General features: G+C 38.7%; 4 protein-coding genes across 7 annotated transcripts in view; 2 read left to right on the top strand and 2 right to left on the bottom strand.

Moving 5' to 3' along the window:
• Positions 1-6,589: 6,589 nt before the first annotated feature.
• LOC143858790 (putative Peroxidase 48) lies at positions 6,590-10,247 on the bottom strand. The gene is made up of 4 exons (XM_077369504.1): positions 9,839-10,247; positions 8,657-8,845; positions 8,414-8,579; positions 6,590-7,347 (listed from the first exon to the last, which is right to left on the bottom strand). Exons 1-4 carry the CDS (start codon positions 10,160-10,162, stop codon positions 6,902-6,904), a joined length of 1,125 nt encoding a protein of 374 aa, XP_077225619.1. The 5' UTR covers positions 10,163-10,247; the 3' UTR covers positions 6,590-6,901.
• A 1,089-nt stretch (positions 10,248-11,336) lies between these two features.
• Positions 11,337-13,758, top strand: LOC143858660 (uncharacterized). 2 transcript variants are annotated; one of them, XM_077369361.1, is made up of 2 exons: positions 11,337-11,559; positions 12,068-13,758. In XM_077369361.1, the coding sequence occupies exon 2, from the start codon at positions 12,071-12,073 to the stop codon at positions 13,313-13,315; it is 1,245 nt and encodes a 414-aa protein (XP_077225476.1). In that variant the 5' UTR covers positions 11,337-11,559; positions 12,068-12,070; the 3' UTR covers positions 13,316-13,758. The 2 variants fall into 2 exon arrangements, with proteins under 2 accessions (XP_077225476.1, XP_077225475.1); XM_077369360.1 differs by having other exon boundaries at positions 12,038-13,758.
• A 1,197-nt stretch (positions 13,759-14,955) lies between these two features.
• The window catches only part of LOC143858393 (receptor-like protein 7), a 61,240-nt gene continuing 50,698 nt past the window's right edge, over positions 14,956-25,497 (bottom strand). Inside the window, exon 2 of one of the 2 annotated variants that reach the window (XM_077369037.1) lies at positions 14,956-14,970. The gene's annotated coding sequence lies outside the window, so the exon portion shown is untranslated. Of the gene's footprint in view, positions 14,971-23,421; positions 23,765-25,497 lie in introns of those variants that run through there. The other variant, XM_077369036.1, reaches the window with a different exon arrangement.
• Positions 15,855-24,137, top strand: LOC143858394 (1-aminocyclopropane-1-carboxylate oxidase 1-like). Of its 2 annotated transcripts, none has more exons than XM_077369045.1 (3): positions 15,855-16,345; positions 22,822-23,057; positions 23,159-24,137. In XM_077369045.1, the coding sequence occupies exons 2-3, from the start codon at positions 22,852-22,854 to the stop codon at positions 23,766-23,768; spliced, it is 816 nt and encodes a 271-aa protein (XP_077225160.1). In that variant the 5' UTR covers positions 15,855-16,345; positions 22,822-22,851; the 3' UTR covers positions 23,769-24,137. The 2 variants fall into 2 exon arrangements, with proteins under 2 accessions (XP_077225160.1, XP_077225159.1); XM_077369044.1 differs by lacking the exon at positions 15,855-16,345 and adding an exon at positions 21,620-22,515.

The raw sequence follows: 25,497 nt of genomic DNA, 5'->3' as shown, positions 1-25,497 counted from the left end.
ACTATAATTTTTTAAAGCATAACTGTAAATGAACTCAAATTGGTAAATATTCCAAAAAATGAAGAAAGGTATTTGCTAGCCACCTTCGCAGAAGCTACTTCGCGCCCTGTCTTTTGCATGTGATGACAGCCAGGACATGGGTAGCAAATCCCTTAAAAGTTAAAGGACTTTATTTTTAAGGTCACTTTCAGAGCAAAATGGGTATGGATTTTTGAGGATCTATCATAAATACGTTTGTGATTTGGAAATCTAATGGAATGATGGTATAAACATTCAAATTAGTATGCAAATTTGATCAGTGGTGGTATGGAAATATAGTATGTATGGATATAAGTTTGCAAATTGTAATCTAGGGGAAGAGTTACAATGGGTAGATAGTTGCTTGTTATATAATGAAATGTGAGTTTCTGAAATCAGTGGTGTTATTTAGCTGGCACAACTGCACATGGAATGTAGAGGGGGAGAAAGGGATGGACAGGGATTAGAATGGTTGAAAATTAACTTCTACGAGTGAGACAATTCGGAATAAATGCAAACTGATTTTTTAGTATATGGGAAATTTGGACCCAAATGCTCTAAAATTAATTGGACAAGACTTGGGTATAGTGGGCAACATCTGTTGAAACTTATTCTAATCCATATCCTAAGGCTTGAATTCGTACTGGATCGGCCCCAAACATAACCAAAGGATTATCCAAAATCGGGTTTGGATGTCACTTGATCAAAGAGTTACTGGTAATTCCACGGTCCAATAGGAGTGTGGGCCTGATCAATTGCTCTCGATGGGCATCAAAATAGCATTCGGATTATACTTGCAAAAGGGGCCTTTTTCAAGAATAACTATTCCTCTCCCTCTCCTTCTTCTTGTCTTCTATATCAGCAAACATTAGAATCCAAACATATATCCTAAAGGCCATGGCCCAATGGGAACTAAGCCCTTTTTCACATCAACTACTAAAAGAATAAAATGAAAACAGATTTAGCCTTATCCTTGAATCCTAAGAATTCTCTTCATAATTCTTTTAATCTAGCAACACCCAGCCTTGGACGTTTCCTAAGTGGGAAAAATGCCATATTTTTTCTCTCCATTTCAAACAATCCAAATGGGCCCACGCTAAGCCACGATCGAGCGTCCTAGATCCGATTTGAGGCTGATAATGTATGAAAGTATCATTCTTATTGTAAATGACAGAGAATCACGGAATTTTCCAAATAATATAATTTTGAGCTTCATCCCAAATCAAGAAGAAAGCGAAAGCAAACTACATTTTTACTTTTACTAGGAAAATGAAATTATTTTACTTTCTTTCTACTTCTACTTAACGTGCATCCAAACGCAGCCAAAGAAGCCATTGATAAGAGGTGAAAACATTATTTAGTAGGTCAATGAAAGAAGATTAGGGGGATGATCTCATTGTGATGAGAAATTGGTGTCACTTGATCACAGAGCTTGTCCCCAAGAACTCAAAATCATTAGGGCCTACTTCTCATCACTGTCTGATCTTTAATGGGTCAGTGATCAGATTCACCCTCAGCGGAGTGTAGTCACAGATGTTCCACGCTAGATCATTTTCACATTCAGGATATGCTGTTGTGAAGTCCCTGAAGTGCACCTGTAATCTGTTCTTATTTAACTAGTAAGAAATGCACGTGCGACTAAGGTATTTTACATGGTTTAACATACCTACGAAAGACACTTTTTTTCATGAAAATCATCATTTTATTAACCAACTAAAAGGACAACTACTATATAAACTAATGTAACATATAGTAGTTATAATCCAAACACTACCAAAAACGCAGTGGGCCCACATTGTTTGGATGATCCAAAGCATTCATTTGATGGGCCCTGACATAAATAGGGTGTGCCCAAAAAATCAGCTCCATAGGATCATCCCAACCCTTCAATATGTGGACGAACCGTCAACTGAGGGGGTCTACCTTATAGAAATTGAAACCACAGGGGGTCTACTTGTAACTTTTTAAACATTAGGGGTTAAGTTGAATGTGTCAGAAACCACAGGGGGTCTAAGTGTAGTTTTCCCTAAACTAATTCATGTGACTTCAATATCTACATTTACGTTGAAGGTATATGAGGAATTATATGTATTCACTCTTGAAATGGAATCAGCTGAGAAGGAAAAGAAAAAAAAGAGGGCATAAGGAGAATTTCAAAACAGAAAAAGTGTCGACGGTATATGAGGAATTATATGTATTCACTCTTGAAATGGAATCAACTGAGAAGGAAGCAAAAAAAAGAGGGCATAAGGAGAATTTCAAAGCAGAGAAGTGTGAATTCAATCAAAGTTATGATGACGAAAGAAACCTATTGACTGATAAAAAGGTGAAGACCTGGATCAAATTTCGACCGTTTCTGCCACAAGAAAAGGTGGGGAGAACTCAATTATCAGATGAAAAGAAGCTTTGTAAAATCAGACAAAACCAATCTGAATTAGGGATTGGGTCTGTAGTTCAATGGTTGAGGCTCACTATCTCAACCTTGAGTTCGCAAGTTCGAGCCCAGCTTAACTACCAATAAAAAAACCACTCTGAATTGGTTAGTCTTGGTTTTTACGTAAACCACCAATCTCACCATAAATTTATTATTGATCGAAAAATTATATTAGGTTTTAGGGGGAAAGAAAAGAAATCCCGATGCCCAACAGCCAATAATAATAGAACTGAATTATGACAAAAAAAACCTGTAGAAGGAGAAAGAAAGAAATCCCAATACTCAATCATGAGAATGCCCAACATCAAATAACAATAGAACTGAATTACAACAAACGAAAGCTGTAGAACTAATCTTTAATTAAAGCACCATCATAGAGAAAGATCGCACAAAGAAGCTTCATTTCAATGAAATGAGAAAGTTGTGCATAGAAATAATAATGGAAGAAGTCAACTATTATATCCTACTATTATATTTGACTGTTGGTTATTTTTCCATAAAGCAAAGAGAGGGGTTTTCAATGCCCCGGCAGAACCAACCCTCGGACGAAGCTAGCTTATATCGTCTTTGTGAAGGAGCTAGGGTCCTCCTTATATTGTTGTTGAGCTCCCTAATCACCTCTACATTTCGGCATAGATTGTTTAGGATATTTGACATTTGACTTGTGGTCCTGGTTAATCTCATTGATCATCTAAGATGTTTTGGACTTTGAACAAAGCTCTTCTGAAAGGTCTGTAACACCTTGTTATCCATTTGGGTTCCATTGCCAAGGCCTAAAAATGTATCCCTTTCTATTTTTCCAAGTGAAAGTCAATCCAATCAAAACCAATCCTGCATGAATAAAAAATAAAAGAGTGGAAAAAAGGTTAGAAATAAGGAAAAATGGAAGTTGCTCAGTCAGCTTTGCAGTGGGTACCCCTCATTTTATCAGTAGAAATTGAACAAAACAATTAAACTATATTAGTTACAGAAACTCTTTATCCCTGTAAAATAACAACAATAACAACAACAACTAAATAACAACAAGAACGGGAACAAAAAAAAACGAATAACAACAACAGCCCCCACATAAAAAAACCAAAGAAAATTGCTTAGAAAGGGGCTTTACCAAAACAAAGCCATGGTTTTTTTTTTTACTCATTTGAGGTTTTTTCTTTTCTCCTCAGGAATACAATTTTTGTTCACAGTTGTCCTCCGTTTTACTAAATTGAAGCCATGATTTTTTTAACGAATTTGAGATGCTTTTGCTTCTTTTCTCAGGTAGACAATTTCTGTTTGCATTTATTCGTTTCTCAGCCAGACAATTTCTGTTCACAGTTTTTCAACCATCTTCCATTGTCTTTTTCCTCGTTCAATTTCTTTTTAAGAAGAGAAGAACGTGAAGAAGTGAATGAAATAAATAAAGCCCAATAGAAGGTGGGAAGAAATCCTAAGTGACAACTTTCATGAAAGAGTAGGACAATAGAGCGATGTGCGAGGAGGAGGAGAGTTGGAGCATAGGAAAGGATATTAATGTTTTTATCACTTTTTACATTATCCTAAGAACTTTCCAAGATGATCAAGAATGTGATATGGTTATCGCATCAAGTCCAGTATTTTATAAAAAATAGTGGAGCTCACTTCATAGGATGATCTATATACGGTTCATTTGTTGGGCCACAAAGTAATAGGCAGCACCAGAAGATAATTTCGATAAGATGATCCTAACACGCCGATCTATAGGCTTCAGTCCCTCTACATACCGGAGGATTAGGATCATCCTATTGAAATTATCTAGGGATGCAGCTGTAAGTGGCCCAACAAACGAACGGCTTGGATCATCCTATGAAATGCGCCCCACTGCATGTTTTTGAAAAATACCGAACTTCATGCGCAAACAACATTTAAAAATTCTACTTATCAATACTAATTGGTGATAAAAATAAAATAATAATATTTCTAACCAATTTTTTGCAGTTTAAATATGTACTTAGGTGGGGCACTTAGCTAAATTTGTTCATAGATAACAATTTAAAATTTTCTATTTAACCCATGATGTACAAATTTAAATTGCAATAATGGATTTGTTGGATTAGTAGGACGAAAATCCAGTAAATTTGATTTATCCATATTAACTGGGCCCCACTTTTGCATTATTTACACAATTAGATCTGTTGATCGAAAGGGAATCATAAGTCGAACCAAATGCGGTTTAGAACACCTTGATTGGATTATCATAATTAAGCCCTCATTTGGGTTCCCCTAAGAAATGTTAAACTGTTGATTTTTGTAATCATTTATCTCACACATGGGATGTCCGTTCAGGATGGGACGAAGATTATGTGGGGCGGCGCATGATGCTCTACAAGATCGACGGTGTTGATTTCACATACATGTCATTTATGAACTAAAAACTGCTTTCTTACCATTGATCGTAATTCATGACTTTTGTGTAGCCCTTTCTTTCCAAATTATCACGCAAACTTTAATTAGATAATCCACATCTCAGTTTCACCACGGGCATAAAAATTAGCCCCTAATTTTATGATAAAACACCATCATTCATGTTGAGGTAGAAAAACCAAGTGAGCCTCTAAGTCCAGTAATTTTCAAAAAAAGTTCAGTAGGGCTGACTTCATAGGATGATCTCCAAGCTATTCATTTGTTGGGGCTATTCATTATAGAAACATCTATAGATCGGAAGGTTAAGATCCTCCTATGGATATGATCACGGGCTGCAGTCTATTTACGCCGTGGCCTAACAAATGAACAGTTTGGATCATCCTATGAAGTGGCCCCACTGTACTTTTTTGAAAAATACTGGATCCCAAGAAAAATACTTCAAATTATAATACTTAAATCTGTCACCAAGAAATTCACCCCTTTGAAAGAAGAATACACTCCCCGGGAAAGAAGAATACAGGGGGGCTGTATTCTTCTTTCAAGGGGCGAATTTATCACTGTGTATATTATTGAAAGAACGTTGAAGAAAGACAGAAAGAAGAACGGTTCCTTGACTTATTGAGCTGTGCACAGTTTGTACTATTATCTTTTCTGACGCAATTTTGGCTCTCTCTTTTCCCCTTCGGTAATAAAAACGCGTGGCATGGGGAGGATTACATGTGGCGGGAATTCTGCAGATATTTGTAGGAAGCGAAATGGCTAATATGCCCTCGAGAAATTGGACATTGTGGGAAGACATAAGAAGCAAGGGTAAGGAATTTCAGACGAACTTTCGATGGTTTTTCCTTTTAGTAGTAAAGGATTTGTTCTCATCACTCCTGTCACATCCAACAACACATCCGCGAAATGCCTTCTGCGATGGACGCTAGCAATCCCTAATAAAATTTCTGCCTCCATCCAAATCCCAAAAAAATAGGCTACTGATATTGAAACTACCATGTGTTAATAATAATTGCTGCGACTCTTTTATTAATTAAACAGAGCTGCAAATGTTATTGCAGTTCCCAAAAAGCTCTGAGAAGCCAATTAAAACAGAAAAGACAAATTGAATTTGTGCAATTATTAGAACATTGTCGTACCAAAACCAGTAGCCCTGAAAACGATATGCGGTTGTGAAGAGAACCAACAGGTCTGAAATACCCATATCATCTAGCTATGGGTGTCCCACATGAGATATCTTTTCTCTTACAGTACAAGTGGAATGCTATTGTGAAGAGAACAATCAGGTCTGAAACACCCATATCTAAATTTGGCTATGGGTGTCCCACATGAGATATATTTTCTCTCAGTAGAAGTAGAATTTCACCAGAAAGAACCAAACCTCCCAAGCAAACAAAACCAAGCTTTAAACACAAAGCAAAATTGCCAATTCAAAATCAAATGGAAGCTAATCTAAAATGAAAATCAATTGATCAACCATTCTTCTGTTGTTGTTGATGTTGTATTTTCTGTTTTCTTTTGTTGCTGCTTGTTGAGAACAACCCAAATACAACACCAAACACCAACAAGAGATTGGTAAGACTAAAAAACTAACAGGTATACACGTATGAGTTAATTGAGTCAGGAATTTCACCAAAAGTACTAAAATCTTCCAAGCAAACAAAACCAAGCTTCCCAAATACAACACCAAACACCAACAAGAGACTGGTAAGACTCAAAAACAAACAGGTATACATGTATGAGTTAATTGAGTAAGGAATTTCACCAAAAGGACTCAAATCTTCCAAGCAAACAAAACCAAGCTTCAAACACAAACAAAATAACCAATTCAACATCAAATGGATGGTACTCTACAATAAAAATCAATCAACCAACCATTCTTTTGTTGTTGTTGATGTTGTATTTTCTGTTTTCTTGTGTTGCTGCTTGCTGAGAACAACCAAAATACAACACCATACACCAACAAGAGATTGGTAAGACTCAAAACAAACAGGTACAAAAATATGAGTTAACTGAGTCAGTGACATGTATGGAAAGTAGAGGAAGTATTGGCTTCTCTCTTTTGCATCAGGGGAGGACCATGGAGCAATTGCGCCGTACCTGGCCTTGCGAACCAGACAGCACATTGAGCCCGGAAAGCTTGATCATGACTCGTCCAAAGTCCCTTCGAAAGGCCGAGCTATCAGATGCGTAGGCCTTCACTAATTCAGCAGTCTTCTCGTGCGCCATTAGCTGTTGATCTGCAAATAGGATCCCTCTTCCTTGCAGTAAGCTCCTGAAGTAATGTGTGTCAAAACCAGATGGCTGCCTCTCCTCATCCATGTTCATACCTGGCTCGGTATCATCTTCAGGCAGCGCCGATGTGTTGATGTTGTTCCTCTTCTCCATACATCTTTTTCTTATGAATAAGAGAAAACCAGGGTCAATTGAATTGTCTGGCATTCCGCTCTTCCTGAAATCGTATAGCCGGTCCTTGAAGAACTTGCAGTGAACAGTTCCGATGCTGTGACCGCCTGCAAGAAAAAAAGATCAGACCGACTAAAAGAAGGTGAATTCAGCTTCAGAATATGAGAGTTGCAGTTAAATGGAATGCTTTTTATCTTTTCTGCTGGGTAAGCAGAAATCAATTGAAGGGAGGAAATGATACAGTAAGAAGGGACAAATTTTGATACAGTAAAGATGAAAATATGAGAAATTTGTGTGAAACAACCAATTACTCCAACAGCTTAATGTTACGAACCCAAATCTGTGATTGGTCTTCCCAGAGGGAAGACCAGTCTCTCAACCCACTACAAGGGAAGGGTCAGTTCTCCTTCTAGGTGCAAAAACACAATTTCCAGGGTAAATTTCTTCATTAATTTGAAAAATACTACTTACATGTTATTTATACCAAATAGAAAATCCACTCGACCACTTCTCCTATCCATACTAAACAACTAGAGAGGACAATCCACGCGATCTAGGCGTAACACTTGAGCTGTTAGAGTTAGTGTTATTAAATCATTTATACTTCAACAATTAGACAGAACAAAATTGAGAGAATCCTTCAGCACTCTCATCCTTGAACATTCTCATTTATCTTCAGCTTAAGATATTGATATGACTAATATTCAGCTTCAGAATATTAGAGTTGCAGTTAAATGGAATGCTCTTTTCTTTTCTGTTGGGTAAGCAGTGTTTAGATATAAATAATTAAATAACACCAACTCTTAACAGCTTAAGCTTTTTAAGTAGTTGGTTGTTTTCACATGATATCAGAGCTATTGTCTCAGCGGGTCCTGGCTTCAAAACCCAATAACTCCTTCATATTAAAATCCATGTGCAAGGAGTGTGTTGAAGTATAAATGATTAAATAACACCATCTCTGACAGCTTAAGATATTGGAGTAATTGGTTGTTACACACTAAGAGACAAAATTCGATACAGAAGGAGCATGGAGGAGATCCTAATTATGGAAATATGTGAAATTAGACAAAACAAAATTGAGAGAATCCTGAAGCATTCCCATCCAAATATCAATTAATTTTTGCTCAGGAGAGGAAAACATGTGTAATGGAATGTGAAGAAAAGATCTCTCACCAAATAGGCTGACAGTTTCTCGTTCATTGAATCCCCTTTTTCCGAAAGAGGCAAGGGTCTGGCTGATATTGTGACTGGGAGAAGGAAGCTCGTTTGTGGCAAGATCCCAGAAATACTTTGTGCTGTCTCTTCGTCCAGTAAACAGAGGATAGAAAGGGCCACCGGCCTGCAATCCGAAGAATTCAAAAAACCAGGAAAGGGAATTAAAAGAACAGAACACAATTGAGAGGTAGAAAGAGGTACCAGAACGATGCCTTCTCTGGCAGCCAGGACGACAATGTCTGCGCAGGAAACGGTCACGGGGCATGCTTCTTCGAGCTTGGCTTTGATGATGTCAATAAAATCAAAGCCTTTGAGTGACTTGTTTGGAATTGCGTCCTTCTCGGAATTATCTCCTTTCACTTTGTCCAAAAGAACTGATGCATCGCATCCCTGAAAATAACAGAGTATAAAAAAGACCCAAAAGAAGAAATTCATGAATCGTTATCACAGAATTATAATTCAATTAAAACAAAAATGAAACTCAAATCGTGAATCAAAATCAGAAACAGGGGAAAACAGAATCAAAATTAGAAAGAAAGAAAGAAAATACCCTGAAAGAATATTCAGTTACAGTAAAGATTGAGAAAGAGAAAAGGACCCAAAAGAAGAAATTCATGGATCAATGTCACAAAATAAGAATTCAATTAAAACAAAGATGAAAATTAAAACCATGATTCAAAACCAGAGATAGGAGAAAAAGAGAATCAAAATTAGAAAGAAGTAAAGAAAGAAAAGAAATGCCCTCAAAGGATATTCAGTTATAGAAAAGACAGAGAGAAGGAAGAATTCTATTAAAACAAGACCCAAGAAGAAGAAAACCATCATTCAAAAGAAGAAAAAAATCATTCAACATTTGAAACAGAGAAAGACCCAAAACAGAATAAGAACCCTAAATGAAATTAAAAAGAAAGAAAAGAAAGATCCATAAAGAATATTCAATCAAAGGAAAGACCCATAAAGAGAAAAAGTAATAAACCAAAATCAGAACAAGAAACCCATAACAAAAAATTCAATCAGTAATATACCCAGAAACTAGAAGAAAGAATTCGATTAGTCCAAGACCCAATAAAAAGAAAATCACCATTGAACATTTTTTTTGAAAAGGACCATTGAACATTTGAAACAGAGGAGGACCCAAAAAAGAAAAAGAACACTAATTGAAATTAGAAAGAAAGAAAAGAAAGATCCAAGAATTTTCAATCAGAGAAACGACCCAGAAAGAGAAAAAAAGTAATAAACCAAAACCCATAACGAAGAATTCAATCAGTAAAAAACCCAGAAAGTAAAAAAGAGAATCAATGTCAGGAAAGATCAGAAAAGAAGGATTTAACTATGAAAAGACAGAAAGAAACAAGAACATCAGAAAGAAAGAAGAGATATTACCTGAATGAAGCAATCATGGAAGACGAGGCGCAAGAGGGCCGGAGCGATGCTGGGACGATCAGAGAAGAGCTGCCTCATGGTGGAACGAACAATCTGCTCTGCGTGTGGGCATTTTTCACGGTAGAAATCATATTCAAGAGAAGAGGAGTGTTGTGAGGGCAACTGATCTCTGATGGAGAACAGAAAGGGCTGAAACCATGGCAATGGCGAAGGTGACTGATAAGACGAATTCCCTTTCTTTGTTTCTCCTCTTGGGTTTCCGAAAGATAGCACCACAGACACTGTCAGCACCAAAATTCCCAATTTCCTCGCTAATTCCCACATCTTTTTCTTCTTCTTCGTCTTCTTCTTCTTCTACTTTCTTTCTTTCTTCTGATTCTTTTTCTCTTCTTCTGCACTTTTTCTTCTTTTCTTGGAAAGTAAGACAAATGGAAAAGCTCTGCAGATATCTGAAATGGGTCTCGTTTTCTTGGAAAATACAAATTAAAAAAAAAGGTGTAGAGAAATAGAGCAGGGAAGGGTATCTATAGACTGTTTTTAGTTTGAACTTCTTTAAGATAGCGGGAGAGAAGGGGAGCTAATGACGAAATTACCCTTTATAATATGATGCAATCAACATGCCGATAATAATCTGAACGTCCAATCATCAATCTGGATCGTTCATTTAGCGGGTTCCACCTTGGATTGCCTCTGGCTAAATATCCAATCTAATTCGATGTTTCTAACTATCATAGCAGTTGCTTTGCTTTGTGATCAGGCAAGGATGGGATTCTAAGGCCCTATTCACAGGTCAGGTTTAGGCCAACCCGAGATGGCATTCCCTCAACGGCTCAACCCTAACATGAGCCTTTGGGTCGAGGATGGTCAACCCTAACCCAACCTGACTAACCTGTGTTTTTTTCCAAATCGTGTCGGCTGAGTTGGATTGGGTTCGTGTTAGCCTAGGACCAAACATAAAAATACTAAAAAAACACAAACACAAACACAACCCTAAGAAATCACCATAAAATTAGAGGATGGAGGTCGGGTTCGAATCTGGTCGGGTTCCCAAGGCCTCAACCCTAACCAGCAAGAAATTAAATCGGGTTGGCGTTTCCCTTTACTAACACAGCGGGAAAGAAAAAACTTTTTTTGTTAGAAATTCTTTATTTTCTGTTGCTTGATCATACATGAAAAAAATAACTCGAACGAACAGCTTATTCCTAGAGGATGATGATATATCCCTTAAAAATAAGTCTTAACCATATCATTTTCCTCCAAATTGTGGAAATGAAAAAAAATATGTTGCCATAAGATTGCCTTTGGTTTGCTGGATTTAGGAATTGGAGAATCACATATATTTTCAATTTCTATTCCAATTCCCCACTAAAGGGAATGTAAAAAAAAATTCTAACAAAATTTTTATTCTGACCGAGGCAGAATCAGAATACCATCTATTGTGGCGGGAAACAGACTCCCAACACTTTTCTCCCTTCAATTCTACCACCTTGTTTTAAGGATCTTCCTTTCTTTTCATGGTAGGCTAGTCGACATGAAAATAGAATGGAAAGAGAGAACACCCACCAGACAAGCAAACAAACCATAAGAAGAGATGTTATAAGGACCCTTGATATTTGACCCAACAGGAGCACAGTTTTTATTTGAGATCATCTGTACAAAGTGCGAGGAGAAAGCATCTACATCTTGGATCTTTGTGAGATCCCTTTCTTCGGAATTAAAACGTGAGTTGATTCAAACCCTTCTCGTTTTCGATCTCTTATCTCGCTTCCATTACTAGGGTTTCTCGGATGGGTGGTTTAGGGCTTATTTAGGGAGCCTTTGTGGAATTTTTTGTTTCGAAAATTCGAAAAGGGATTAGGGTTTTTAGTGTTCTCATAATGCAGTAGGATTTTCGGGTCTTTGTGTATTCCATTGCATTTGTGTGTTTGATGAGGAATGGATGCATATTTCATGTTTCAGGTGTTTAAGAGTTGAATTAGGGTTAGTTTTTCGTTTAGAAACAAGGATCTTATTTCATTGGTTGACCTCTTATTGGTTTAGCATTAGCTTTTCTTCGCGAATATGGTAATTTTCATATAAATTCTTGCTATTTAAGATTTTGTAATTGGGATCCCTCTTTCTGGAAAATTTATTTGAACTCATCGTTTTTGTTTATTTGAAAATTTATGCATGTTGATTACTTTCTGATATGCTTATTAGAAAACCGTGATCCAACTGTGGCTGCATCAGAGAATGGAACCCAGAAATATATCTGTGGATGTTGAAGGATCCAAAAGACTTCAGAGTGACGAGAGGCACCCTGAATCCCTCGCTTCACAAATACTCGAAGATATCAAGATTGCACAAGCAGGAGATAGTGGAGATGGATTTTGGTTCCAGGATGATGCCATATCTAATGCTACATTGCCAATATCGTCCGATCGTCTTTCCATTGATGCTATCTTGGATTCAAGAGACAAAACTCACAGTAGCCAATCCTCGAAGGATAATCATAAAAGGATTCCTCGATCATTGGAGTGTGTTTCGCGATATACTCATTTAGCAGTTTTTGGAATTATGGGGGTGTTTGCAAGGTACTTATTGCAAAAACTGTTCGGACCTAGTTTTGTTGGTAACACAAGTGACCGAAACTTTCTCTATCTTGACCTCCCCTCTAACATGGTGGGATCATTCTTAATGGGGTGGTTGGGCATTGTGTTCAAAGCAGACATAAACCATGTGTCCGACCTGTTAGCCGTTGGTCTAACCGTCGGATTCTTGGGCAGTCTCACCACATTCAGTGGCTGGAATCAGAAAATGCTCGACCTCTCTACCAAGGGCCACTGGGTATTTTCCATGCTTGGTCTGCTCATAGGCATGTTTTTTGCTTATATATCGATCTGGCTGGGGGTCTGGACTGCCACACGTTTCAGACGTCTTCTCGATCGACGCGGCATGTTGAGCTCTAGCACTTGGACAATGGATAGTTGCAGGCGACAGATGTGGGCTTTAGTGGTGTTGGTGTTGATGTTGTGCCTAATGTGGGGTATCAGTGTGGTATTGGTTTGGACCAAGCTGGAGAGTGACCATATGAGTGCTGAACTATGGTTGGCTTGCTTGGTGGCCCCCTCCGGCGTCTGGCTTAGGTGGGTCTTGGCCCGACTCAATGGCCGAGGTTTAGGAAGGGAGGGTTTGATGAAGTGGGTTCCATTCGGGACTCTAGTCGCTAATGTCTTTGCAGCTTGTCTTATGGCAGCCCTAGCCACAATAAAAAAAGTGGTTGACACAAAGCGGTGCGATATCGTTGTGACCGGCATTCAGTTGGGGTTCTTAGGGTGTTTGAGTACAGTTTCTACCTTTGTTGCAGAGGTTCATGCTATGTGGCAAAGAAAGCATTCATGGAGGGCGTGTGTCTATTCAATGGTTACAATCATTCCCTCCTTCACCTTGGGTACTTTGATATACTCTGTGCCCATGTGGACAAAAGATTATCAGTAAAAAGTCTTCTCTCTATAAATTCTTGGGTTCATTCATTGGCTTGAAGACTTGATTTCCGTCATTGGAGTTGCTGGTTGTTTTCACATGGTATCAGAGCTCTTACCTCATGGCAGGTCCCGGGTTCAAAACTAACAACTCCTCGATATTTTTGAGGTTGGAGGTACCAGTGATGATGGAAAATTTATTTACTGTAAAATTCCTCAATGGATGTTATTCCTTATTATTCTCTTATTACAAACTGTTTTTCGGAATATCCAGAGCAGACTGAATTTTTCTATTTTCGGTTCTCAAGGAGGAAGAAGGAACTTTTTCCTTGTTTATCCCTAGGTGGAAAGTTTGATGTAAGGAGTAAAAGAATATGTTCTTAAGCGTGATGGGGATAATTCCACCATCACTAATTCACCTACTTAAATTGTTAAAAGCCAAATGGAGGCATTTTACAAGCTACACTGTTTTAATTTTTTTTTTTTTTTTTTTTTTGAGTGGTGAGTGGTACTGTTTTGAGTATGTTAAAAGATTACTTTTGGATGTTCATTTGTTGGGCATGCTACTTTGTGAGATTGACTGGTTCTATTTAAGTTTGCAGTTTGAAATATGAACGATACTCATCCATTAAGTATCGTCATTTATATTAATCACTGAAATTCAAATTTGGAACTGTATACCAAAATATCCATGTTGCAAGGAAGGAAAGCTTTTGGGCAAACTCACCATGTAATGTTGCCAATTAACTCCTTAGGGGATATTTTAGAAGTTTATTATCCTTGATTTAAAATGTGTGCAGAAACCTAGTGAATTACTATAGGTTGACATATCTCTTTCACTGCACTATTTGGAGAATCCCCAAGTGGTGTTTATTGAAAGCATTTAAAGTAAAATGCATGAATGCATGTGTTATTCAGACTTGTGGTGTCTGCAGCAAGGTACAATCTGCCTAATAACCTTGAAATATTAGGTTTTCAAAAGTAGATATATTGAAAGCATTTCCTTGACCAATATATCTACTTTTCAACAGTTATGGTTCTATAATGGCAATTCTGTGTTGCTGTATTTTGGGTCTGAACAGTATGTAACCTTGCCCCTTAATATCAGAATAGTACATTTGTTTGGTCATTCCTATATATGTTTAGAGTCCTCATAACCTTGAATATTCGCATGTTTGGACCTCATTTATCTTTTCATGAATATCAGTCGAGAGGTGTTTTTATCTTTCACATGTGCTGGAAAGTGCAACAAACCTTTGTAGGAGCTAAATCTCTGGGAGTCGTTTAACTTCCTCAGCATGGTCCTTCTATGGTTATTGTCACAAGGCTCACATTTTGGCATATTTTGGTGGAGATAGGCCCCACCCATCAAAACATGCAGTGTAATCTGGCGGACCCCACTGTGGGTGTAAAATAGTGAGTCTCAGCCCATCAAAAAAATGAGGTCTAAAACGGTAGGCTCTCAATGCTATGTAGGGCTGCAACAGGGTCGGGTTTTTCAAAACGCTAGCCCAACCCTGGATCCCATTATCTCGGCTCTGACCCGCCCTGACCCTGAGTCAGGGCCGATAAACCTCAACCCATGGCCCGCCCTACAGGGCTCAGTGCTGGCCCTGGCCCGCCCTGATTGGGTAGGGCCGGGCCGGCCCTAATTAACCCTAGTGCAAATACCTGTTAAGAGTGCCAAAAATAAAGCAATCGCTTATCATATAGAACAAAATGATCTATAAACAGAGAAAATGAACAAAATAAGACAATATGAATTCAATAACATGACGGGCAACAGAGACAATTAATAATAATAATCTAAAGAAACACCAATCCAAGATAATAGAAAACATTAGCAAAAGAAACATGCATAGATGGTTCAATTCTATAATAGAAAACTTAATGTCGGGCCGGGTCAGGGTACCCGAGGCATTAACCTAGAACCCGACCTGACCTGAGTCAGGGTCTAAGAAAATGAACCCTGACCCGCCCTCAGGGTTGGAAAATCCAGATCTGACCCTGTTCGGGCTCAGGACGGGTCAGGGCTGACAGGGCCAAACTTGCATCCCTGATGCTATGCATGTAAAATGGTGGCACCACTTCATCAAAACATGAAGTAAACTGGTGGGCCCCACTCGATGTACGGGTTTGAGTGGAGTTGGTGTGACCCACTCCATCAAAACATATTATAAATGGTGGCCCCACCTTATGGATGGGTTTGGACGGGGATATTGCCCCCCACCTAAAATGATGGGCTCTACAATATAAAAAGGCTACTAATGGCACTGTCATGTTTTGATAATTGCACTAAACTGTCTTGTCTTTCATTATTTAAACCGCTGTCAAAGGTTACTTACGTTCCCAAAAAGCCATCAGATTCCAATTTAAAAAGAAACGACAAGCTGCATTTGTGCAATTATTAAATCGTGGCAGTGTCAAAATAAATTAGGAACCTATGAAAATGAGGTGTAAAATGGTGGGCCCCACGCATCAGACTGTGTGCCTAAGGTGTAAAAAATCAGGGAACACCCTTAACCCTTTCCCTACTTCCAAACAGCTCATTGGCTGAAATTTCAAAGGACAGAGTAGAAACCTCTAGGAGGGTTAGGATCATCTTATGGGGGGGCCAATGAATGAATGGCTTAGATCTTCCAAATAGGTGGGCCCAACATATTATAATATAAAATCTCAAACTACAGACCCATATATGTAGTTCCTTCCCCCACCCAACAAAAACGAAGGGCAGAGGGATTTGGAAATAGCAAGAGAAAATGGGGTTTGTGATGGAATTTGCAGAGAATCTGATCCTTCGTATGATGGAGGACCCAAAAGAGAGAGATCGAAAGAATAGGGAACGCATATACGCTGTGAAAGAGCGCTGCAATAAAACTAAGGAGATGTGGAGTCTCCCCCTCCGTCCTTACGGTTTCTGGACTTTCGAACGCCACAACGCACAGCTTTCATGGGATGCCCAGATCAGCCAAGTCCCTGGTCGCAGAGACCCTTATGACGACCTCATCCAAGACCACAACACCAAATAAATCCAATCAGCAATCAGGTCATTTTCACCCTTTTTATTGATCTATTCTGGCTTAAAAATTACTCTTTGGAACATGGGTCTGTGTAATTTATTGCTACCACTTTAATTTAGCCTTCTATATTGCTCTTTCATGTGAATTTTATTGATTTTTCAATTGCTTGTGTTGGATTTTTTTTTGGGTCTTTGGTGGAGAATTACCTGACATTAGATACATAATTCAATTGAAATAGACCTTTACCTGCCCAATTCGTGACACCCACTTTGCTTAAGTTGTGATGGATGTGTGGTTTTGACTTTTGACTGATGAATGCGTAGGAACCATTAGTAGCTCAGTCATGGGTTCATAAATTATGTTACTGGGCTTTGATTCTATTTGTATTTTGGAAGGTTATTGAGACTTGCAAGTTGATAGTGGTTGTATGTAAAGCTTTCTTTGTCATAATAATTAAGCAAACATACTATGTTAACAAGTTCTGTTTAAACCCAGGCTTATAATCTTTCTCAAAAGTAAATTTTTATGTCTCTAGAAATTGATGTTTTAATGGTGGGATGGATTTGGTAATCTGATATATATATATATATATATATATATATATATATATATATTGGGTTTTTTCTTGTGATGATTGAGTTACTCTTAGTCTTTCTTTGAGAAAGGGGACTAGCACTTTTAATCCCTAGTTATCATCAGGGTGGGGATATTTCCGCCCTTTGCAGCATGTGCAGCTCAAAGGAGGAGTTAGTAAATCACTTGTTTATCCACTGCAGGTTTAGAATGGATATTTGGGCATTCATCTTTGAACTTTTAAGGGTGTTTTGGGTGTTGCCTAGCTGTATTGTAGATTTATTTGAGGCTTAATCTTTTGCCCCTTGGCCTACAAAAGGGCAAAAGCAGTGTTATCTTTCTCTTCCTGCGGTATTGTTGCTGTTCTAGAAGGAAAAGAATCACTAACATCAAGGTTGCAACTATTTGGGTCCTCTCGATGGAGAGGAATGCTCGCATATTCAAAAAACTCTTCTAGAGGACCACAATACTGTACTACATCTTCATGAATATTATTTTGCATACTATCATGTCGGTGAAGTCCTTGCCTTGTTTTAAGCATGGTTTAAAATTTCGGTTTCGGTACCGGTTTCGGACCCCTGAAATTTCGAAATTTCGGCCAAAATCCGGCGAAACAAAGAAAATAATATTTTATTCAATATTAAAAATTTCGGTAATTTTGGTCGAAATTTCGGTGAAATATTAAATTAATTAAAAAAACAGGTTTTTTGGGTGAAATTTCGTAAATCAAAATTTCCACCAAAATTCCGAAATTTCGGCCGAAATAAAATACCGTTTCGGGTTTTCGAGATTTCGGTGTCTGTCTCCACCGAAATCCATGGTTTTAAAACCATCGAAATTTAAAACCATGGTTTTAAGTATATTTCTGGTTGCGACTTAAGGGCAATGCTGGAGAGAGATTTGTTTTATTGAAGAGAAGGTGGAGGTGCCTTCACCCCAATGGTCCCCTCCGGATCCAGGCATGGTTAAGATAAAACTTCGACGGCTCAAGCATTGGTAATCCTTGACCTGCTGGAGTAGGGGGAGTCCTTAGAGACAAGACCAGGTCTATTAGGTGGGCCTTCTCTAGCCCCATCGGCATGAAGGATTCCAATGAGGCGGAAGTGAGGGTGATTATGAATTGCATCAGGCTCAGTGAGAGCAAGGTGGATAGGTTGGACCGTTAAGGGATGAAATCCAGGATCAAGTAGAGGGTCACTCGGTTCAATTCTGAGTGCATGGATCAAAGGAATCCTCACACCTAGAGGTTTGCAGATGCTATTGAAGAAATCCAGGATCGAGTAGATGGTCACTGATAGGCCTTATGTTAGACCTCCGATCGCTGTCCTGAGCTTCTTGGATAGGAAATTGATATCTGCACTCCCTTGTTTCACTACTGACAATCCACTCCTTTGTACTTTATTAATTAGCTTTTGAAAGCTTTTACAATTCTCCAGATGCTCTCCGCAGCCAATCAGAAAAGTTGTCAATATCAACTCTCATTGGATATTAGGATTTTCATTGGCATGATTTTGGGCCCACCAGGCATCCCATTCAGGTATCCATCCCATCAGATGGATGGTCCGGATCAACCAAAAGTTGGGCTCACTAGAAAAAATAGTGGGTGTGCCTTACTGTTTTACGGTTTTAAGTTGTAGGCACTAAAGCATTTCTCATACTTCTACGGAAAGCACTTCACCCTTGGACCGTTTGAAAGCCCAAGTAAGCAGACCACCTTGGGCTGACTTTAGATTTAGTAGGGCTGGGCTTGGGCCTATTTCTCAATGCTCGCTTTATGTACCATATTTCTAATTGGTTATTGAGAGCATCTTTGAAATTCTAACACCATTTAAAAGCAAATTAAAAATTGTAAATATAAGATTTTAGTGTTATTATTGTTGCAAGGGAGTGTGGATATCAAACCCATGTCTATTTCTATGATGACCAATTTAGAGCTGTCCATGGTTTTAAATTTTGACCGAAATCCGAAATTTCGGCTTTCGGTAGGGACCGACATCGAAACTTATCATATCCGAAATGGTATTTTATTTCGTCCGAAATTTCGGAATTTCGGTCGGAATTTTGTTTTTTCCGAAAATTCTGAAATTTCACCCAAAAACCTGTTTTGTTTTTTTAAAAAATAATTTAATATTTTACCGAAATTTCGGCCGATTTTTTTTTTTTTGAAAGTTAACTTTTATTAATAACAAAACAGTACAAGCTGGCAGGGACAAGATGTCCCAGAAAAGAAAAAATTACAATGTCTTCACAGGAGGCCTTCAGTACCCGACTCGATTTGAATTACGAATCGAGTATCGGGTAGATGTGCCCCATCTTTAGCCAGGACATCCGCTACAGTGTTTACCGTTCTCCGACAGTGTTGCAGTGATGGATGAACCTCTCGCACTTTTGGCCGAAATTTGGTATAAAAAAAAATAATGTTTTTATTGTTTTACCAGATTTCAGTGGGGTCCTAAACTGGTACCGAAACTGAAATTTAAAACAATGGATCTGTCCATAAACCTATGCATAAATAAATACGGAAAATCAATCAATTTGCATATTTAAAAAAAGAGGAATGATAGATGCAAGGGCCCTCATTATGGAAGGGCTGGAGAAGGGCCCATGAATAGAACCACATCATTATTAAAATTAGTTGAGAAACTGAAGTTGGTGGCACTTAATGTCGTGGATCTATTCAAGGGCCCTTCTTTAGCTCTTAAGTAAAGAGCATCTATCATCCCTCGTAAAAAAATTCAATAGCGACAAATTTAGATCTATGTACGTATGTCTTTAATTTAGATCTATTTACTGTTTATTTTCTTTGGCATATGGGCACCCGAATAGGTTTAATGCCTGTATCCGGCCCATGTTTTGAGAACTGGGCTTTGGTTAAAATTTACGCCCATTTTTACACTAAAAAATGACAAAAAATTTGTTTTACATCCATCGAAAGAAATGGAGATCAAATGCGCGTAGCAGTAATGATGCAAGATAGAGTAGATGTATGTTAGATTGTGTGGCCGTCAACCTTCGATCAGAGATCCATAAAAATCCCCAGTATCAAAAATAAAAACCTCGACTTGAAATTCCCATAGGAAAATAGAATCCTATGATTTGAGCACTCTCACGAATTTTGATGATGAGTATCCCTTGATGTTATAGTATTGTGATGTTGTTGATGAAACGCCGCTTGTTAATATGCCGCCAAGAGGGCTTATAAAAGCCAATGGATCATAGATTCTAGAGAAGACTCAAGCCTCGATGGGCAAGTAATAATGAGTCACTATGGACCAATGCCGGAATGGGCAAGAAATGGTGGGTCACTATGGACTGATGCCGGAATGGGTAAGAAAATGGTAGGTCACTATAGACCGATGCAGGAATGGGCAAGAAATGGTGGGTCACTATGGATCGATGCCAGAATTGGCAAGAAAATGGTCACTATGGACCAATGCCAGAATGTGCAAGATTGCCGGAATGGGCAAGAAATGTGTCACTATGGACCAATACCGAAATGGGCAAGAAATGGGTCCTTATGGACCAATGCCGGAAGAAATGAGTCACGATGGACCAGTGTCGGACCATGGACAAAAGCCGAAATGGGCAGCAAAGAAGAGAAAAAAAGAAGAAGAGATCGGTGGCAATTAATGGCTTGCGGCAAATACGAAACTCTGCGACCATGCCCTGATACCATGTAAAATAATAGAAAATTATATTAATCTTGGATGCTTACAAAGAGAATCCATTGGTGCCTAATCTCCCACAAGAAGATCTAACGGTGAGATCTACACCTAATCCAACGGTGGATCTCACATATTCTAACAACATGAAAGCTAAATAACCTAAAACGTAGGTAATGGAGGAGAAAAGATATAGTCACTATGTGTGTTGCTCTGTATATCCTGCAAGTATCAGATAAAACTTGAAATCCATAGCATCCGAGTGAACAGATCACAATTCGAATCTTCAATATTTGAGTTAAGTACCATGCAAGCAAATCAGAAGCCAAAAAAAAAAAAAAATAGTAAAAAAAAGACCAAGTAGAAAAGTGGAAAGGCCACAATCATGTTTTGATAATAGGCACAAATTCAGCTTGGCCCGTATGCTTTAACCTCACAACTTTTTGAGAATTGTAACAGCAGGTTAAGCATACAGGACAAGGTGAGTTCACCCCCTATTATGAAAACACGGTTGTGTCATATCTAGGATTAAATTATCCTAATTGTTGGATCGATGGATCTTTTCCCTGTTAAATTGGGGCGTGTCAAGCCTTGTTTAATCGAAAAGCTTAACCTTTGATTTTGTATCTTACGGATGTCATATTTGTGGGACCAAGTTCATGTGTGTGACCGCATGATGATCTACAAGATCAACCGTCCCGATTGCACATTCCTGTCCATGTGGGGCCCAAAACTTGACTGTTATGATTGGTGCCCACAGTGACTGTTTAGTTACTGAAACACTCTTAATAAAGCATTGTAGCAATCTTTTAGTTGTGTCCAGTGTCACCATAAGAAAATAAATGATTGCCACAATACTTCCATAAATAACCCTATAAATCCTCGTATATACCATAATGAATAGACAATTACCTAGAGAGCCATGTTCTCTGTTAAGGACTTTTCATCAAATAAGTATTCCCTTGTAATGGTATGATACGCCCTCCAAATTCTATGATTATGTACAAATACTATAGTTACCACATGATACAGGGGATGTATTCGCACCCCTTCCTTTTAAATTGGGATCCCTCTCTTTTAGTCGTTAACATCTAATAATTAGGAATTGAAACAACAATGCAGAATAGTTTAAAATAAAAAGAGGGGTGCGAATATCAATTCCCTAGATAATAATTTATGCCAATGAAATGCTAAGAAACTAGAAAGAGCTGTTAGGATCCAACTTCCCACATGTTGTAGTAAAAGGTTAAAACCCTCAATCCTTCATGTGGGCATTTTTGCTTCTCACAAATGTGAAGACCCACAAAGTATCCCATCGCCCACTGGAAAGAATAGCAGTATTGAAAACAGCTTTCAAAACCAATGGCAAAACAGAGCAGAAGCACTGACTGTAACTAGTAAATGAAGACTGAGGAAAACAAAGCATGGAGCAACGAATGGTAGATGATGGAGAGAAGATGTATTCATGCACTTGACAGTCTTGTTACATTTCCCATACAACAGATGCAAAAACACAGACAAAAAGCCACAGTAGCAGAAGCAGATAACAATGACAAGAGAGGAGGGGGGTTGAACTGTTTAAGTTGCCATGTTATGAATCAATGCAAGGACTGACTTTAACATAGAAAAGAAGCCAACCCGCATCCCATGGCAATGGTGAAGTACAGTTAGACAGGTTTCTTTTACAGACCTACCTGTTCTCTTCTGCTCTTCTCAAGGTGCTCTGCCTAACAAGGAAGAACAATAGTAGTATAAATAGATCAGAATCTGGACTTGGAGAACATAGGCATCTGCTAGTTTACAACATAAGTACATACTTATAGTTAAGGAATCTAGTTCAGTAATAGTAGAAACTTGATATGGAAATTCCAGTCATGGACCTTGATGGGCTTGACGGCACGAAGAGGGGAGAAACCATGGTGCTTCTGCAAGAGGCCTGTGAAAAGTGGGGATTTTTTCAGGTATTTAGGAAGTTGCTGATTTAGGTATAGAAGGAATGATTTGCAATTATAGTGAAAGTTCCACTCTCAGTAAACCTTATCACCATCCAATCCGAAAATTGGACGGTGATAAGAGGTTGGTCCCACTTGATTGCACCATGACCCAGAAAGTAGAAGCCAAGTGAAACCAACTTCTCATAAACATCCTATTTTTTATTAGTACAGTGATGAGATTCACTGAGCAAAGTTTCACTGTAAGTATTTCACATCAGATAATTCCCCTATTGTAATATGATCACATCATTCATGGGTGAGTAATATTTACAGGTTGCAAACCATGGAGTGGATGAAGGATTGATGGAGAAGCTCAAGGGACTAGTTAACTTGCACTACGAGGAGCGCATCAAGGAAAGCTTCTACAAGTCGGAGATGGCCAAAGGCTTCTTAGAAGAGTGCCCAAAGCCGTGGACTGCCTCAGATGTGGACTGGGAAAGCACATTCTCCGTGCGTTATCTGCCTACATCCAACATCGATGACTTAACAAGCCTCACAGAAGAATTGCGGTAACTAGTGTCACTGGAATCATAATTAAAAGTACTAATGCCAATAGGTTATGAGTTACGACTTACGACTTACGACTAACAAACATCATATGCATTTTCAGGGAAGCAATACAAGAGTACATTAAGCAAGTGATTAAACTGGCAGAGAGGCTGTTAGAACTCATGTCTGAGAATCTGGGGCTAGAGAAGGGATACTTGAAGAACAAATTCTTGGGAGATGATGGAAGGCCTTATGTGGGGACCAAGTTGGCAAAGTACCCAGAGTGTTCTCAACCGGAGCTGGTGAAGGGACTCCGATCACATACTGATGCTGGTGGAATCATCCTTCTGCTCCAAGATGATCAGGTGCCGGGTCTTCAATTCCTCAAGGACGAGGAATGGGTGGACATACCAGCAACCCCTTCTTTGGGAGGCAAGAGCACCATCTTTGTAAACACGGGTGACCAGTTGGAGGTGCTGAGCAATGGTAGGTACAAGAGCACTTTGCATCGTGTCCTTGCCAATAAGGAGGGGAGCAGGCTATCTATTGCTACCTTCTACAACCCTGCAGCTGAAGCCCTTATTTCCCCAGCTCCTGACCTTCTATATCCTGACAGCTTCCGTTTCCAAGACTACCTCAATTTGTATGCCACTACTAAGTTCTCAGACAAGGGCCCCAGGTTCCATGCCATGAAGAAGATGTCTCCCTCTAGTTCTTCTCTTCTTGTCTAAAGAAAAGTATAAATCTTAGAAGGTCGCATTCCCAATCAAATGAACGTAACAGTAATGACGCAAGATAGAGAAGATGTGTTGTTTTTTGGTGTGTTTCGTCGTTCTCTAAAGTACTCAAGTGACAGTTATGTTTCTGTGTTAGTAGGCCGCATTCCTAATCAAATGGACTAACTGTAATGATGCAAGATAGAGTAGATGCGCATATTTTTTTGGTGTGTGTAATTGTTCTCTAAATTACTAAAGTGACAGTTATGTTTCTTCTTGTTATTCTTCTTGTTATCCCTTTAAGAACTCTTATAAATGTACTCCAACTCCTTGTTGTACCACGATGATGAGGATGTAAGAAACATGATGCTTGGACTTGTTTTACCTTTTCTGCATCAACTTATTTTTTTATAATAGCGATTCTCACTGTATTAAACACGTTTCTTTCTTCTTCTTCTTCTTCTTCTTTTTTTTTTTTTGAAAAAGATCACAAATTACATTAAAAACTGAGATTAAAAGTGCACGTCAAAGGGTAGAAGATACCCAGAATACAAGTCTCTAGTAGCGCCCGATTTGGCCAAGCGATGGGCCAAAGCACTAGCACTCATGGGAACAAGGATTAAAAAATGGAAAAAAATCTGATCATGTCTCTGCTGACGTCGATGTACCTGGGAACAAGGGCTTGGGGCAATTCACGTCCCAAGTTAGTAATCTCTAAACCTTCAGATTTTTCCAAGAGTCCTTTTTGTTCCACAAACTACCTCTTTCCTTGTCTAGTTTCTTACATTTAATATCTTTAATGAAGGCATCATAAGTTTCAACTGTGACATACAGATAGCTGCCCACCCAAAGCCCCTCATCAAGAGCAGCCTAAAACAATTATGGAACTCCTGCCGTCAGCACACATTACGTTTCATGCAGGTACTACATGAGATAAACATCAGGATCAAGCACATCACCCCTCTAAAAACTAGTGTCGCTGCTGCGAATCTATGCTCATCTACATATGTTGGAAACCAGATCAGCGAACTCAAGATTCACTTAAGCTACCAGAAGCACACACACAAACCACTTATAAACTCAAGCATGCACCCAAATAACGGCAGTTGGCAATGCACCGTCAACTCTATTTTGAGAACATGACACGAACATCCTTTGCAGTCACACCAACAACTGCACGAATGGTGAGGAAGTTTACGAGTGAAGGCACAGGGAGCTGTCCAATGGGTGTCTAGTGAAAGGTACTGATTCTTTATACCCATCTCTGAAAGTCTGAACTCATATGCAGGGTATGGTAAGCATAAAGAGAGGCCTATGCTTGATCACCATTAGGTATGTCATGGGGTAACCCCATAAGAATTTCACAGGCTAACACTGACCACAGGTGAAATACATGCTTCCCTAACTCCCACATGATGGAATGTGCTGGTCTGGAGAGCCCCTGGTGATAGTTACACTGACATTTAGGACAAACCTAAAAACTTGTACTATCTAAACACATCAGCCATACAATATCTTAACACATCAGCCATACACATTCCTGGAATCATATATCCTGGATAAACTAATGCAAGTTCTAGATAATTAATGAGGAAGTTACAAGAAAGTACTACCCTAAAAATAAATATATCAAGTTTGAAGAGACTTAAGAGAGCCAAGTCAAGTCCAGGCTACACTAGGTTTTGCAGCCCCAATTGACCAAGCATAATAAACTTGAGAGTCAAGACTCAACAAGTTCACTAAG

This window comes from Tasmannia lanceolata, unplaced genomic scaffold (assembly GCF_043159265.1).
Source record: "Tasmannia lanceolata isolate RefF3 unplaced genomic scaffold, GAP_Taslan_0.1 ptg000026l, whole genome shotgun sequence".
In the NCBI taxonomy this organism is placed as follows: domain Eukaryota; kingdom Viridiplantae; phylum Streptophyta; class Magnoliopsida; order Canellales; family Winteraceae; genus Tasmannia; species Tasmannia lanceolata.
The sequence above is the reverse complement of the archived record's forward strand: the minus strand, read 5'-3'. Positions and strand labels throughout refer to the sequence as shown.